The following is an 18,613-nucleotide window of genomic DNA, read 5'->3' on the forward strand; positions in this document are numbered from 1 at the left end:
AATTTCAGTTAGTAATTAGTAAACAAAGATGTATTTTTCCCGTCAATACTTGCACATTCCCTAAGTTATACTTATACTCCTTGGATTTCTGGGGACCTCGGTTCAAGAATTCCTAGATTAAAGCATGTCTGCTTCTCAGACTTCAGATTAGTGGCTGGGTCCCTATGTGGCTCTAGCATTTTAAGAGTCCCTAAGCCTCAGCTAGTCACATGTTTCTTGAATTCATTCATCCTTTTTCTATTTTTTAAAAGATTTTATTTATTTATTCATGAGAGACATACACAGAGAGAGGCAGACCATAGGCAGAGGGAGAAGCAGGCTCCCTGCGGGGAGCTCAATGCAGGATTTGATCCCAGGACTCCAAATCACGACCTGAGCCAAAGGCAGACCCTCAACAATCAAGACACCCAGGTGTCCCTATTTTGGCTTTTAAACAGCCAGTTCCTTATGGATGTGAAGACTTTCACTGTAGGACTGAAATGATTCATAGTAGCTCTGGGAGGGGGGTCAGTGAGGGAGCTGGCTCTGTGGCTCCCTTAATTTCTCTCTCTGAACAGAGTTGTCCTTCTTACATATAAGGTTACATCCTGCCTAGCCCCAATCACAGGTGTTTGATCCACCGGTTGAGCATTTTCTGGAGCTTTCATTTGAGTGACAAAAACTCAGAAGCAAAAAAAACAAAAACAAAAACAAAAACAAAAACAAAAAACAAAAAACAAAAGACAGAAGCACTCTTTTGGGTCAGGGACTTGGTGAAGTCACTCTGTCTCTTGGGGATCATGCCTCCTCATCTGCAAACTGCTGGTGTCAAAGCTGAAATTTCCAAACACTGGAAAGAGGCTTAGCCTTGCTCTCTGGGAGTGGGTGTAGAAGGCAGATTGGCAGGGATCTGAGCTCCCCATCCTGTCTTCAGTCAATCACTCAGTTACATACTGGAATTCTATTTGAATAAAGAATTTTAAATACATATACATAGATATTAATATACAAAAGTCTATATAATACATACACTGAAATTTTTTATTCAAGTGGAATATATATATATATATATATATAGCCTCATATACATTTCATGCATCATATTTATGTAAAAAGTTTGAAAACCAGTACACCAAGTCACCAGTTCCATAAACATTTTGGTCCCAGCACCTCTTTATAATCTGAAAAAAATATTGAGAATTCCAAAGCTTTTGTTCATAGGGTTCTATCTATCAGTATTTATTATATTAAAAGTTAAAATGATTAATTGTACACCTAAAACTAATATTATACTGGAATTTAAATGAAAACTTGGGGAAAAAAATAAGAATCAATACACATGGAGCCATATACACTTGTGGCTGCCTTGAAGCAGACCTGTAACATGGACCTACACCTGTAACTCCTGGCAAGCTATTGGGGAAAGGTTGGAGTCTTTTTGAGACAATCTCTCTCTCCAAGGCCACATAATTTCACTTTAACTCTTTGTAGGTATGCTAAAAAACAAACAAAAAACCAACCAAACAAAAACCAATCTGAAACCCTTTCACTTAAAGAGGAAGAAATTCATTCCTTTTCTTATTAAAACCATCCTTGTTATAATATTAATCATCATAGTTACCTACAAAGACAAGGTTTGTGTTGACCTTGGCAGATGTGGTCCAAGTGTCGGCAACATTCCTTTCTTGTCATTACAGCAATATCAGAGATTTTTGAGTCTTGCCTTAGAGGAAGGTGCTTTGAAAGTTAAGGGCCATGCATATTGTTGGTTTCTGACTTGATTCAATCATCTGCTTGCTTTGATCACTTCATAAGTTCTGTCAAGAGCTAACTTTACCGTCCTTTTTACTAATAAGCAACTGGAAGAAAATTAAGTGGCATGCTTGTTTCTTCTCTTCAAAATGTCTCTTTTTCATTGATCAACACAAGTATGTGACCCAGTATCTTCCAGTTGCTAGTGAGCAAGAAGGGATGGCAAAGTTAGCTAATTTCTGCACTTTAGGAAACAGATAATAGCTGGGATAGTCAGCACTGAAATGTGAATGATGTCATAAATGAGCCTGGGATGTGGGGAGCTAAGAGTAAAGTATCACACAGAGAATAAAATGATCTTATATAGCAATAAATCTCCTTTCTTGATCTTTTGCCAAGATACCATCCCAATTTGAAATGAGATCCAGGGACATTTTCCCTCTGACAAAGGCTCTCTTTTACTAGAGTTAAAGATAAGGTGCTTATGTCATTCCTGAAGTTCATAAAGGTAGAAACCACGTTTCTGTGTGTGTGTGTGTGTGTGTGTGTAAACTTGCATACACTGAACGTTTGAAGCAAACATGGACTACTATTGCTACCACATTATTTATGGATCTTAGATGCCATTGAAAGATGGCATACCCTCATATATTGTTATATATATAGGATATATGACTATATACCCTCATATATTGCTGGTGGGAATGTAATATGTTACCTGCCACCATGTTGGAAAATGCAATTCTTCATAAAGTAAGGATAGAGTTGTCATATGATCCAGAAATTTCACTCCAAAGTGTATCCTCCAAAAGAATTGAAAATGTATGTCCACACAAAACTTGTATGTGCCTGTTTATAGCAGCATTGCTCATAATATCAAAAAGAAGGAGAAACAACCGAAAAGTACATCAACTGATGAATATATAAACAAACTGTAATATATCAATGTAATGAATATTATCCAGCCATAAAATGGTATAAAGTACCTGAGGGCACTTAATACCTACAACAATATGGTTGAATTTTGAAAACATGATGCCAAGTGGAGAAACCAGACACAAATGGCTGCATATTGTATGATTCTATTTATAAGAAATGTTCAGAATAGGCAAATCCATAAAGAAAGATAGTAGAGGGTGCCTGGGTGGTTCAGTTGGTTAAGCATCTGCCTTTGGCTCAGCTATGATCCCAGAGACCTGGGGTGGAGCCCCTTCCCTGCTGAGCAGGGAGCCTGCTCCTCCCTTCTGCTTGTGCTCTCCTCTTGGTATTCCTCTCTCTCTCAAATAAATAAATAAAATCTTTAAAAAAGTATAAAGAGAAAGCAGATTAGTGGCTGCAGAAATGGGGGAGAGAAAAATGGGAAGTGATCACGAATGAGTGATGGCTTTCTTTTGGAATGATGAAAATGTCCTGGAATTGGATAGTGGTGATGGTTGCAAAACTCTATGAATATACCAAAACCCACTGAATTGTATACTTTGAAAGGATGAATGTCATGGCATGTGAATTATATTTCATTATAAAAGTAACCCACTTTAGCTAGCTTAAGAACAAAAAGGAATTTTGAAAGATATTAATGACTCACCGAAACTCCAGGAAGTCTAGGGTGTCGGGTTTGGTGTGGACTATGTGGCTAGGTACAGCAGCCTGATTGCCTTGTGGGAGGTTCCACTGCCACTGTCTTTAGTACATGTCCGGCAGCCTGTACCCCCAATATCGAGCATAGGATGCCACTAGGTTCCCAGTCCCTGCTGCCTCTGAAACAATGTCTCTTCACCATCCTGGATTCTGCATGGTACCTCCTTCTCTCCACTTTCTTCCCGGGTCACATCTCATTGGCCGAGCACAGGTCACTTGCCTCTACTTTGGCTGAAAGGGAGATTGTGAAAGAGAATTTCTAGCCCCCTACTTGGAAAGTCAGAATTCTCAAGGTGGAAAGTTCCTTAAATATTAGAAATTTTTTATAGGTGCCGATCAGTCAAAGAGCATGACAAATTTCCAGTAGAGATGTCTTCCCCCTTTGAGATTATATAATGTCTACTTTGATGGTGCTTTTTTTTTTTTTTTATTGAGAATAACTGATGGGAAGGCTTATTTAAATTAATGGAAAGCTTAGTTATTCAAGAGACCTTTGGGAGACAAAATGGAAAAAGGAACAATGTGGTTGAACCAAGCATGAGACATTCATTCTTTCATTTACTTATTCAACAAATAGCTATATATTTAAAACTACAGGTGTTGGGCAGGACCTGCATGTAGGACTGAAGATGACCAGCTCCTGGACTCTTTAGGCCACTGGAACAGACAAGCAGGTATAATGTAGTATGACAAGCAAAGTAATTGGATATGAACAGGAACACAGAAGAAGCATAACTATTAGAATAAAACCCCACCTTCCTCTTTTATTAACAAATGGAGCTTTCTCCAAGTCACCGGGAAAGCGAGGGCCCTTTTATGGTCAGTTGCAAAATGCCCTCCTCTCCTCCAATCGCCATCAGATTTACAGGGCAATAAATCAATACTGGCAGAAGCTGGCAACACCAGCCTTCTCACCTTTGCTCAGTGCTCCTCAAGAACCACTGAGGGATAGACGCAACAAATAAAGGGATACGGCTATGAGGTGAGTACTTTTCCCTATGCATGTCGTGCTTTGAATAAATAGTGTTCTTTTTTTCTTATAAATGCCCCTATCTGCTCTGCTACATGATCTGGACAACTCGCACTTTTCTTCTGAACCTGATGTTTTCTTCCTTTTCCAGAAACTATAAGGGATGAGATAGCACATGGAGTCACAGGCCTACTGGACAGGAGAGGGATATGTGTGTGTGTGTTGTGTGTGTGTGTGTGTGTAACAGATGGAGAAAATCAGATGCATGATGTTCCTCTCTCACTGGGATAAAACAGGAAAGAATAAACAAATAGTATTCCCTTCTGGAAGCTAGCTGAAAATGACATGGATTGGGAAGAGAGTGGATGCATCTCTTTGGGCAGAGAGAGAAATGGTATACAATCATTAAGATTTTTAATAATAACCTGGATTTTAATTTTTCTAAAATTGTGGTTGATAATGTGGCTGTAGGTAGGAAGAGTGTCTAAGTAGCAGAGACTTTGTACCTTTAGGAATCCCCATCTACCTGCAATCTGCCAAGATGGTAATAGTTCTTGTGGCAAGAAAATGCTTGAGGTTGTCCCCAGGGTATCCTGAACTTCCTGAGCCACAGGTGTTAAAACTGCTCCCCCAAGGATTCAGGAATTGTGGAATAGGTGGCTGCCTTGGGTTTGTAGAGGCCGGAAAGGAAAGTCTCCTCATGGAGAGACACAGTGCTTGGAGAAGGGAAGCTGAGTGACAATTGTTTGCTGTGGGGTGGATCCGTCAGACTTCTTTCACTGCCTGAAATTCCACCACTGAAGGTCCAACCTCTAGATCTGTAAGCTCTGAAGTGTAGGAGACATTGTGGAGACAGCAAGAATACTCAAAGACTAGTGTAAGAGGCAGAGCCTTAGTGTTTGCCTCAGTTATACCACTAACCATGGCTAGGCAAAGTTCCTTAACATTTACATGAAATGGGAATCATAATGCCTGCCTGGTGAACTTTGATGTATGGGTATCATAGCAATATAATTATATATATTATATATATATATAATAATATATATAATTATATATATATATCATATGGAGATTAGAGTAAACTTTTGAATAATTTAGAGGAGACAAACTTGATAGATTTAGGCTAACAGGAAAAAATAGTTAATACACTCTAACTTCAATCCCAAACCTAACCCCCCCTCCCTTGGCAAATTATCTGTAGATCCTTGGTCCTTACCCCCATTTCAGAACTAAGGTGCTTTTTTACTTGGCTCATTACACATTAACCAAAATCCTGCCTCAATATAAAAGTGAAACTAGATGCATATGGAAAAACTAATAGAAATGGTCATGGCATTGGGCCAGGGCTGAGAAGAACAGGGGTGCAGGGAAATGCAGTTAAAGGAGAGGTGAAGTAAAAAAAAAAGAAAGAAAGAAAATTCTTTGTTCACATGGATTTAAAGGTATCACTGGGATCCCTGGGTGGCGCAGTGGTTTGGCGCCTGCCTTTGGCCCAGGGCGCGATCCTGGAGACCCGGGATCGAGTCCGGCGTCGGGCTCCCGGTGCATGGAGCCTGCTTCTCCCTCTGCCTGTGTCTCTGCCTCTCTCTCTCTCTCTCTCTCTCTCTCTGTGACTATCATAAATAAATAAAAATTAAAAAAAAATAAAGGTTATCACTACACAGTTGTTGGTTTGGTGTGGCTAGAACGTAGAGGAGAGAAGAGGCAGGGGAGGTGGGCATAGGAAATGTCATAAAGACCTTCGATTACAAAGCTAAAGAGTTTACAAATTATTTGAAGAACCACTGAGGACTTGAATATAGGAAACCCAAATAACCCTGTTTGTGCAGTAGAAAGATGAATCCATCTGCAGAATGGAAGCAAGGAGCCAGTGGGAAAGCTGTGGTCACAGTTCAGGTCACAGTTCAGAAATGATGGCCCAACTAAAACATTTCTAGTAGTGATGCAGGGGAAGAAACAGATTTGAAAAGTATTGGGAGAGGAGTCTGACTGGTGACTGGCTATGAGAACTACAAGAAAGAGAGAAGTCAAAAAAGTTACGCAGACTTTTTAATGAAATTGTGATTCTGTTCCTCAAGATATTATTTGAGGAGAGGCCAGTTGGGCAGAATTGGTGGAAGTTGGGACTGGGGTATGGGGAGAGATGAACACATGTTCAAACATGTTGAATTTGGTTAAGTGTGTGGGACATCCAGGTGAGATGTCTAATAGGCAGTTGCACATATAAATATAAATCTCTGGGCTAGAAATATAGATTGCACTGTCCTCGGGTGTTATATGAAATCGTATGCATGGTGGAGCTCGCTAAAAGAGGGGATGGCAGACCTATGTTGAAAATATAGGGAATGTCAATACTAGATGAAACAGAGGACTAAAAGAAAATTGAAGAAAAGCCAGAAAAGTGGGTGAAAACCAAGATTAAATGATAATCAAGGAATCCAAACATGGAGAAATTTAGAGAGGAAGGAGTGGTTGATAGTGCTGGATGATTAAGAGAGCGCCCATTGTATTTAGCAGCTCAATCACCGGTGACCTTGGCAGGAGGAATTTCAGTGGAATGCAAGAAACAGAAGCCATGCCAATAATATAGGAGGAAGGTAATGCAGATAGCATTCCATTATCTTTTTGGAAAGTTAGCTATAAAAGGAAAAATAAAGTTATAATGGTACGTAGAGAAGGACACAGAATCGTCACCAGAGTTTAGGATGATTTGGGATATACTTTTAAGGAGAAAGAGCACATTCGGAGGGAGAGGTTTTAATGCAAGAAAGAGGAAGGATAATTGGTGGAACAAGATTTTTGAGAAATTCAAAGTGTGTGGGATCTACAGAAAAGGTACAAGGGTTATGCTTAGACAAGAGGAGGGAAAACTCTTCCTTTAAGAAAAGGGGAAAGATAAGAATTTACCTAGATATGGATAATTTTTATAAAGAAGTTTGGGTTGAGAAGCAGGGAGATGAAATAGTTTCTGCAAAAATAGTTGTTTTATTTGTGATGTTGGGGATGATTTTGGCTGAGAGTAACACCATAGGTGACAAAGGTTGGGTTTGAAAACAAGGATTAGTGTTGGAAATTTCTCCTGTGAAGAATGAAAGAAGGTGGCAAGATTGTCAGTCAGTTTGAAGGCCCCGTGTATTTGTCAGATTACGAACCCAAGGCCATCTACATTGCGCTGAGCACATAAACCCGGAAGGCAGAAGTTTGGATCAATGGTTTCATTGTATGGATTCACTTAGCATATAGGGGAGCAAGGAAGATGAGAGAAATAATAGCTATTGAGGACTACGTCAAGGAAGGATAATAGCCAGAACAGACTAAGATTAAGAGGGAGTGGAACAGAACAGAAGCCTCAATGTGATCGAAGAATAAAGAAACAGTGCAATGAGAGGGTAAAAGGGAATGAGCTTCTGCCCAGTAAATAGTAAGTAGAGGCTAGGAGTTTCACAAGTGGAACAGTTCTGGGGAGTGATAAATTCCAGGGAATAGCCAGTGTGTAGGGGCAGTGGGAAGAGTACTGAAGATGGTGGAGAGTTGGTCAAGGAATGACATGGTGGGGTGGTCATGGGATTGCGAAGCATGTGAGATTTACTATAACTAGAGCAGAAGAATGAGAGTACCTCCAGAACCTGACTTCTGGAGGTGAAGAAATGCACATCCAAATAGCTAACGCCTCCACCTGTTAGTATGCAAGCCAGGACGAGCATCAAAGTTCTTGGGTTCCCTGATCACTACACACTCCAATCCACCAAATATTTTAAAGCCTGAGTTTATGGATGCATGATTGGCAGGGCCAGGGTGAGCCACCAAATTTACGTGAGTTTGTGTACTGTGACCACGCAAGCAAACGTTGTGCTGGAGATCAGGATTCGGTTCATTTTTCTTACCAGAGTTTTAACAGGATTAGTCTCTTCTAAATAACTAAACACCTTACCATCGTGGCATGGAATTGGAATAAGAAGACTAGGATTCAGGTTTTGTTACTTTTTCCTTCCCTGAGAGTGACCCTCCACTCTACTGTGTAGGGTGGATGTGAGGATCAAAGTGGCATCTAAAAGGGATTTGTAAAAAAAAAATAAAAAATAAAAAAATAAAAGGGCTTTGTGAGGCACCTTAACCCCTTGTCTCCCTCCTGTACTCCATTCCACTCCTCACTCTCTACCTCTAGTTCTTTATGTCTGATATATGCTCTCCTTGGACAGTATTCAATCCCTCCAGAGACAAAAAAAGGCAAGGGCTCTTTTTCTAGAGGTGTTGGGTGCACAGACTAGAATTAATTGTAAACATTGTGATGAGTGGAAACCAATAGTCTCTTGATATTGTAAGGAGGGATGCTTGTAATCAAGTCATCTTGCAGATGAGTTCACATTTTAATCATGATGCCTGTCCTTTTGGATTGATGGGGTTTGCGGTTTGCTTAACTCTCATTATCTGTGTCCATCTAGATGGCAAGGAAACTCACTATATTGGAAGTCCTTCTGATCATCTTCTTCCTAACTGTACTGGCCTTAGATATCTTCTTGATGTTTTTTGTGTTGAATATTGAAGGTAAGGAGGATGCTTGTGGCTTTGGGGTTGGAAGGATTGGTAAAGAAAGTCCCCTCTGGATGCCAAGGACATCATTTCATTCTTTTGCTTTTCAGTATGGCAGCATATTGCATGATTCACAACCCACATCCGCAACCAAAACTTGACAAAAGACAAGTGTTCTTTTTCCACAACAAAACCTTGAATGCTAGTGACATTCAGGGTCCCAAATCCCATTTGATGAAGTTTAACAAGATGCAAAATTAGGCTCATCAGGTGTCCAGTCATAAAGTAATAGAACCTTTAAAAAGAAAGAACAGTTGGGGCAACAGGACCTAATCCCATTACATTATGGAAAAGGAAATTAGATTATAGGCAAGTTGGGGGCTGATTAACTTGGCTTAAATATATTAATTACAATTAGCTTCCAGCCCATATTCTGATTGAAATAGCTGTGATTTCTTCATCAATACCTTTGAATCTGTTTTCTCTCACATAAAAGCATCCAACAGAACACTTTCTCCTCTATGTACACAATACTCTAAATAATAAAATAATGTGTAATACAAAAAAAAATATATCCTTAATTAAAACAGAATTTGAAGTTTATTTTGCTTGCTAAAACTCACTTCAGACATGTATTTTAAGCGAGCATTGAATAGAAACCCTACTCAATCTCTCTTCAGCACTCTCCACAATAAACATTAGGGCGCGTTCTAGGAACAATTATGTCTTTGAAAGATGATTTGAAAACTGTTGATATAAACTATTTTTAGTCTATTAGTATTTTTCCCCTATTGAATTTTTTTGGGGGTAACAAATCCTATGAGATTACTATCCAATGTACATGAATAAGTAGTTTATTTTAGTTAACATAAAACTAGATCTTCACACCTGAAGGTGTGAAGGCATTTACCCTAAGGCATTTACCTTAAATCACACTCTAATTCATGCAGAGTAATAAAATTCCACTTTCACCTGTTCTATACGTTGGGTTTCTTTAGAGATGCTTCTTGAAGATATGCTTCCATGAGTTGAAAAGGAAATTTTTAAATCTTTTTATTGTGATAAGAATGCAACATGAGGTCTACCCTCTTAATAGATTCTTAAGTGTACAAGACAGTACCATCATTCGTAGGCATGATGTTGTACATCAGATATGTAGAACTTATTATTCATCTTGTGTAACTGAAACTTTATATATGTTAATTAGCAACATCCCATTTCTTCCTCCCCTCTGGCCATGGAAACTATCATTCTAGCCTTTGTATCTGTGATTTTGACTATTTTAAATTCTTCATATAAATGGAATCATGTAGCATCTGTCCTTCTGTAACCAGTTCATTTCACTGGCATAATGTCTTCCAGGTTCATCCACGTTATTGCAAATGACAAGACTGCCTTCCTTATTTTATGGCTGAATAATATTCTGTTATATGTACACACATCACGTTTTCTTCATTCATTGATTGATGGACACCTGGGTCGTTTTCACATATTGGTTATTGTGGATAGCACTGCAATTAGCATGAGGATGCTAGTATTTGTTTGAAGTTTTGATTTCAATTCTTTGAATTCTTTGAATAAATATCCAGAAGTGGGATTGCTGGATCATATAGTGCTTCTATTTTTAATTTTTTGAGGAATTTCCATATTGTTTTCCATAATGGCTGCACCAATTTGCATCAACTTCACCATTAGCATACAAGGGTCCAATTGTTCCACATTCTCACCAACAGTTGTTATCTTTCTTCTTTTTTTTCTATAATATCCATCCTAAGATGTGAGGTGATATCTAGTTGTGGTTTTGATTTAAATTTCCCTGATGATTAGTGACATTGAGCTTCTTTTCTGTTGGCCATTTGTGTGTCTCTGGAGAAATGCTTATGGAAGTCTTTAGCCCATTTTTTAATCAGATTCATTTTGTTTATTTTGTTTTTACTATTGTGTTGTAGGCATTCCTTATATATTTTAGAATTTTGCCCATTTTCAGATAGATGGTTTGCAAATATTTTCTCCCATTCTTTATGTTACCTTTTCATTCTGTTGATGGTTTCCTTTGCTGTGCAGAAGCTTTTTAGTCCCACTTGTCCAATTTTACTTTTGTTGCATGTGCTTTTGGTGTCATATCCATGAAATCCTTGCCAAGACCAATCTCATGAAGTGTTTTTCACATGTTTTCTTCTAAGAATTTCGGTTTCAAGGGTCTTACATTTAAGTCTTTAATGCAATTTTAAAATAAAATTTTATTTAAATATATATACAAATAAGTATAGAGCCATAAAGGTAGGAGAGTTGTTTTGATGTCTTTTTTTGAATAGAAACAAAGATACTAAAGGAGACCTATTATGCTTACAATAACTGTTGACTCAAGCTTCAAATGGAATTCTGGGTTTTGACTGGCTCATGGAGCCTACTGAACCAGATCCTACTTCTGATGTTACATTGGCAGGTGGCGGGGGTGGGGGTGGGAGTTCATAGAAGTGACAAAGTCTAAAGTAAAAATAGCAATGTTGAGTGAAGATCTTTGTCCAAATGAGGACAATAATATTTACCTACCTAGTTTACCTCACAGGTGGCTGAAAATGAGTGGGGAAAAAAAGGCAAAAAATAAACAAAAAACAAATGTGTGGGACAGCAGGATATCAGCATGTAAAAAAAAAAATAATACTGGATCCCCACCTGAATCACATAGGAAAATTAACTCAAAATGGATCAAGACTTGAAATGTAAGAGCCAAACCCATTAAATTCTAAGAAGAAAACACAAATATTTTGACCTCGAGTTAGGCAACACTGTCTTAGGACACACTAATGGGAATGGAAAATTGTGCAGTCCCTTTGGAAAAGAGTTTAGCAGTTCCTCAAAAACTTAGAGTTAACCGTACTAATTAGCAATTCCATTTCCAGATATATAACCAAGAGAATTCAAAACATCTGTTCCCACAAAAACCTGTATGGAAATGTTCATTGTAGAATTCTGTGTAATAGTCAAAAAGTGGAAGTAACCCAAATGTGCGTCAACTTTGGAGGGGACTTTTTAGTGTTATATCCATACTATGGTTATGGTTCACCCATAAAAAGAAATGAAATGCTTGTTACATGCTACAACATGGATAAGCCTTGCAAACATTATGCCAAGTGAAAGAAGCCAGACATTAAAGACCACATACTTTATGATTCCATTTATATGAAATATCCAGAATAGGCAAATCCATAGAGGCAGAAAGCAGATTAGCATTTGCCAGAGACTGGGAGAAGGGAGGGATGGGGAATGACCACTAATGGGTATGTGATTTCTTTTCAGGATGGTGAAAATGTTCTGGAATTAGATAGTGGTGATTGGTTGCGCAACTTTGTAAAATACTGAAAGCCATCGAATTGTACACTTTAAGAGGGTGAATTTGATGGCATATGAATTATATCTCAATAAAAACAAAAAAAGGCAAATATGTTTAGCACTTGTATGTACATGTAGGTACTAGCTACTAGGGATCAATATACTGGTCAATACAGGAGAATTGGCTGAAAGTCTATAACTTCACCTGCATCCTTCTTGGAATTTTGATTACCATACAGATGTTCAATATTTTTCCTTTAATTCCTATACAGCGACTGCATTTGCTCCAGAGTGCCCAGAGATCCCTGAATCAGAGAGGATAGACTGTGCTCCTGGCCAGGTGGTGACAGAGGTCAGAGAAATGGGCTCCCTGATGTTGGTCTGCTGGGTTTTATTTACAGAAATGAGTATATGAAGTGGGACAAGGGTGGTGGTGGAGGGGATTATGGGCCTCTGATTTGTTTGGAGTCATTTCTCTTTCACCTTATTAAAATAAACAGCAACACTGTGGAAGCAGGATAGGTTGGAAGGAACTAAGAGTGTTGGCTCATGGGGTCTCAAGTCCAGAGTAGAGGGGGGAGTTCATAATGTGTCATAAGTGTGATTCCAAGGATAGCTATGGGAAGGTTAAATGTTTGTGGGCTAGACCATGTATTGCTTGAAAATAGAGGCCATCAAACACATATGGATGATTGAGTTAGTCATTTGTAGAACTCCAGTGACTTGTTATAAGAGCCTTCTAAAATTGGTGTTAAGTGGATCACTGAATCCTACTCCTCAAACCAATCTTACAATATATGTAAACTAACTAGAATTTAAATAAAAACTTGAAACAAACAAAAAACCCAAGAAAACAAAAATAAAATGGTGTATTGGCAACAGATCTTCCAAATGAACATATGCTAAAGAATTTAGATTTTCTCCCTGGGTAGTCACCACAAGAGTATCAACTCTTTAAACTCCATTTAATTGTAATTTGTGACTTTACCAGAAAGGAAATATGTGTTTAGATTTTATTTCTTTCCCCCATATTCTACATTCTATATCCCATAATATCCTATTGGGATATTAATTAGGACTGCATTGATTTTTTGGTTTAATTTAGGAAATATTGATAACTCCATAATTTTGAATCTTCCCATTCTAAAAACAGGAAGTCTTACCATATCAACTCTTTTTAATGTATGTATATTCCTCAATCAGGTTTTGTGTTTCTCTTGATATGCATTTTATTACCTATGCATCATGAGGGTTTTTTCCCCCTAGATCTTTCCTGTACTTAGTTTCTATTGTATATACAATCCATTATATTTTCTAATTGGTGCTCCTTTTATTACTAATGATTATTTTGTATTTATTATATTTATTTTATATTTATACATTTGTGTTCGATTACAACATAACATGTTAATTATATAATTGGCCAGCTGAAATTTTCTATTATTTCTAAGTGGTTTCTGTAGTTCTTCTTCTTGAATTATTAAGTATACAGTTATGTTCTAGGCAAATAATGATACATAAGAATGGAATTTTTAGGGGCACCTGGGTGGCTCAGTCATTGTGTCTGCCTTTGGCTCAGGTCATGATCCTGGGGTACTGGGATCAAGTCCCACATCAGGTTCCCCACAGGGAGCCTGCTTCTCCCTCTGCCTACGTCTCTGCTTTTCTCTGTGTCTCTCATGAATGAATAAATAAGATCTTTAAAAATGGAATTTTCAGTTCATAGGAAATATACATGTTTATCTTTTGGGGATCTTGCAAAATAGTTTTTCAAAATATTTGTACCAATTTACACTCCTAGTAGCAGTATATAAGAGCAATTACTCTGCATCCTAACCTTCTTTTGGTGTTTTTTCCTTTTTCTTTGTTTTCTTTAATGTAATTTTCACTTAAAAATTTTGAATATTGAAGTATGGTTTACATTATGTTTTATTAGTTTCAGGTATACAACATAGTGATTCAACATTTCTATATATTACACAATACTCATCATGATAAGTATAGTTACCATCTGTTACCATACGTTGTTACAATATTATTGACTATATTCCCTATGCTGTGTACATCCCACATGACTAATGAAGTTAAACACCTTTTCCTATACTTCTTGGCTACATGGATAATCATATTTATGAAGTGTCTTTTTAATTTTTTAACCAGTTTTTTTCTGCTGGGCTCTTCATTTATTCTTATTGCTTTGTAGTAGTAATTTATATATTCTGGATACAAATCTCTTATCTTCTCTTATTCTGTGATTTGACTTTTAACCCAATGGTCACTTTTGGTGAAAAGTAGTTCTTAATTTTACTAAAATACACTTTAAGAGGTCTAACATGCATTTCGTATTCTATTTAAAAATTCTCACCTACTCCAAAGTTAGAAAAATATATTCCTATACATTCCTCTGAAAGCATTGTTTTATTCTTCAAATTTAGACTTTTAATCAAACTAAAATTTGTTTTTGTGTATGGTATCAAGTAGAAGTCCAGAACATTTTTTTTTCATGAATCCTTAGTAGATCCATCATGACTTATTGAAATTACCATCTTTTCCCCTCTGCATTGTAGTGACACATTTATTGTAAATTATGTCTTTATATGTGAGGACCTGTTTCTGGAACATCTATTTTGTTCCATTATCAGTCTGTTCTTTTGCCAATATCACATTGTGTTGATTAGTATAGCTTTATAAAGGTCATGATATGTGGTTGTGTAAGTCCTCCTTATCATTCCTATTTTTCTTCAAGATTGCCTAGCCTATTGTCAATGCTTTAGACTTATAAATACATTTTAGAATTGGTCTCTCAGTTTTCTCAAAAAAATCTACCAGAAATTTTATTCTGTACACATAAAATGAATAAATCTGTAAGAAGTTCCATATTTACAAGAGTGAATATTCTAATCTATGGTCATGATATATTTTTTCATTTATTGAGATTTTTAATTTGGAAGTTTTTGGTGTAGAGGCCTGAAAAATTTTTCCAGGTTTTTCTAACTATTTGATATTTGATTTTATATAAATATTTTTGCGTTTTAATTTTCCATTTAAGCTATTGTTGGCATATGGATTTAAAATTGATTTTTTGAATATTGATCTTATAGCCAGAAATCTTAAATTTGCTTATTAATTATCTTAGTTTGTTTATAGGAACTTTTGGATTTTTCTTAAACATAATGATACTGCAACTAATAACCTTTTAATTTTTTTCCAATATACTTTTCTTCTTCTTTGTCTTATAACACCAAGGATTGTTTTTCCTTCTAATTTTTTAATATTGTTTGAAATATTTTATCTAAAAGGCTATATGAAGTTTCAGAGAATGGAACTTTCTGGAGAATGATTTTTTTTTTAAGATTTTTTATTCATTTATGAGAGACACACAGAGAGAGGCAGAGACACGGACAGAGGGAGAAGCAGACTCCTCGTGGGAAGCCTGATGCAGGACTTAATCCCCAGACCCCAGATTCACGACCTGAGCCAAAGGCAGACGCTCAACGCTGAGCCACCCAGGTGTCCCCTGGAGAATGATTTTTAACTAAACATAAGAAATAACCTTGCAGTAAAATATTAACTATGAAGGTGAAATATTGGATTTTGGAAGAAGTTGGCTATACATCATTTACAGAACTTAAGCATCTTTCAGAGGCACTACTGAAAAAATCCCTATATCAAATGGAAGTTAGATTAGATAAATTTCCAAACAATTCTCAAATTCTACTGATCAAATTATTATTTGAGTGGAAAATAGCATAAAAGTCTATTTAAAAGATAACTGGAGAATACTCTTTGGGAAAGTTTGGTGTTAGAGGAAAGAATAAAGATAGGGAGACTTGTCATGAGTCAACCACTGTCGTCTAGGTAAGAGTTTATGAGAATCTCTGTTATTGTCTGTGGTGGAAGTGGAAATGGAAAAGAAGAAGGAAATGTACATCAAAGGTTTGACCTTTTGTGTCTGCAATACTGAGAATGGCTTAAAATTGAACTAAGGATGTTATGGCAGACTGCATTTAAAAATATTGTATTTACCTGAATATATTAGATCTCTTGTCTTACTGCTGTTTACAGAGGTCTACAGACTTTGGAACAATTTATGGCAGTGAAACTAACCTTTTGGACTTTACCAACCTCAGTTTCAGAAGTAACAGAGCTAATGAATGTTTGCCTCGAGCTTAGTAATATCAGTTATCCAGAGGTTATCCAGAACCTGCAAACTCTTTCTCCACTGATCCCCTCCAGCTTTTTTTGTTGTTGTTGCTGTTATCTGGAGAAGATGAGGCAGGAATATCAGCTGTATATACAGGGAATTAATATGTACATTTAAGAATATTTTATGGTTATACTGTGATTGCTTTGTTTATAATAGACATGAAACACTGATTTAAGTTATATTCATATTGTCATTTTTCAATGCAATTACATCAGATGTTAGCATCTAAAATACTTGTCAGTACTATTCCTTTTCCAAATGAGTAGTGTTGTGACATATTATTTTCTCTATTCTTTTCTTTTTTTTAATCACATTCCTTTAATAAGGAAGATTGAGACTTTATATTTATGTACAGAGTTAAGTGGAAAAAATCTTTCCTTGTTCATAATGCTTTCTCTCTACCTTCAGATCCCCTTCCCAGAATCAAGTCAATAGCTTGGTGTATGTCCTTCTCTTGATTTTTCTATGCTTTTGCAAATATCTATATATTACGCACATATATTAATATATGTTTATTTTATTTTAACAGATTATACTATACGTATTATTTCATAATTTACTTTTTAAATGTAGGGCATTTAAATTTACCACATTATTATATCTTAAAAATAGTTTCCTTCTGGGGATGCTTGGGTGGCTCAGTTGGTTAAGCATTCAACTCTGGATTTTGGATCAGGTCATAATCTCAGGGTCATGATATCAAGCCCTGTGTCAGGCTTCGTGCTAAGTGCAGAGTCCCCTTGAGATTCTCTCTCTCTCTCCCTCTGCCCCTCTCCCTACTCACACATACTCTCTCTATCAAAATAAATTAATTTAAAAATTAAAAAAGTTTGCTTCTGTTGAGATGATCATGTGGTTTTCTTTTGACAATGCAAATTATGTTAAAACATTTCTTAATGGGAACCCTGGGTGGCGCAGCGGTTTAGCACCTGCCTTTGGCCCAGGGCGCGATCCTGGAGACCTGGGATCGAGTCCCACGTCAGGCTCCCAGTGTATGGAGCCTGCTTCTCCCTCTGCCTGTGTCTCTGCCTCTCTCTCTCTCTCTCCCTCTCTGTGACTATCATAAATAAATAAAAAAAATTAAAACATTTCTTAATTATGAACCATTTTTATGCCTGATAACCCTTAGTTGGCTATTATGCATTAATTCTTTTAATACACTAAAATACACTAAAACAGTGTTTATAATACACTAAAATAGGTGTTTATAAAAACAACTATGTTTTTTAAGTGAAATTGGCATATATATTTTTGTTTATCTTAACTTTTCCTTGTCTAGTTTGCTGCCAGAATTATTATAGTTTAATAAAATGAAACAAGAAACTATCCATCTTTTCCTAAGTTCTGAAAAAAATGTATAATATGAGAATATTCTATTCTCCAGGTCATCTAGGCAAAGTCTTTGTTTTTTGTTTGTTTGTTTGTTTGTTTGTTTGTTTAGGGAAGGTTCCTTGACTACTTATAATTTCTCATGGCAATTGGTTGTTTCAGGTTTTCTATCTCTTCTTATTTTGATTATTTAATATTTTACCATTTAAAGATTCAAATTATAGTTTCAAATTCATTGGCAAATATTTGTACAAATAGTTTTCTCACAATCCATAGTTATATTAAAAATCCTATACCTCTGGAGCACCTGGCTGGCTCAGTTGGTTGTGCCTCGGACTCTTGATTTTGGCTTAGATCATGATCTCATGACATTCTCTCTCTCTCCCTTACCCTCTGCCTTGCTCATGTGCTCTCTCTCTCTCTCTCTCAAAAAAATCCTATGTATCTGTTGTCATTCATAATTTTTGTTTCTAATCTTGTTTGTCCTTCTTTATGTCAAAACAGGATTTCATAAGGTATTCATATTTCTTTGATCTTCTCAAAGAGTCTTTGTTAGATGTATTGATCTGCCAAACTAATATCAAAACATATCCTTGCACTGTAGTAATTATCAGTGTGGAATTGTAGCAGGAATTGACACATACATACCTATAAAATAGGAAGTTCCAAAATGCATATTCATAGCCTCATATATGTGCACTTAAATTTAGCTTGTCCTGAGCATAGCATTTCAAATCAGTGGTGGAAACAAGATCTGTTTAATTAATGGTGGTGTCTGTTTCACCTACTACACTTGCTGGCATCACTGTATCACGTGAACTTAGATGAATACCTGAAACAGAGGAGAGGCTCATTTCATGTTTTAAAATGAT

At 36.7% G+C, this 18,613-nt stretch overlaps 1 protein-coding gene across 1 annotated transcript in view; it reads left to right on the plus strand.

Annotated features, from left to right (window-relative positions):
* The first annotated feature begins 4,047 nt into the window (after positions 1-4,047).
* Positions 4,048-18,613, plus strand: part of LOC144284191 (putative maltase-glucoamylase 2) — an 87,435-nt gene continuing 72,869 nt past the window's right edge. The window contains exons 1-3 of the mRNA XM_077848507.1: positions 4,048-4,351; positions 8,785-8,887; positions 12,478-12,557. Coding sequence (XP_077704633.1) covers positions 8,785-8,887; positions 12,478-12,557 — 183 coding nt within the window. The 5' untranslated portion in view covers positions 4,048-4,351. The remainder of the gene's footprint in view (positions 4,352-8,784; positions 8,888-12,477; positions 12,558-18,613) is intronic.

Source organism: Canis aureus, chromosome 15, assembly GCF_053574225.1.
Source record: "Canis aureus isolate CA01 chromosome 15, VMU_Caureus_v.1.0, whole genome shotgun sequence".
Classification (NCBI taxonomy): Eukaryota; Metazoa; Chordata; class Mammalia; order Carnivora; family Canidae; genus Canis; species Canis aureus.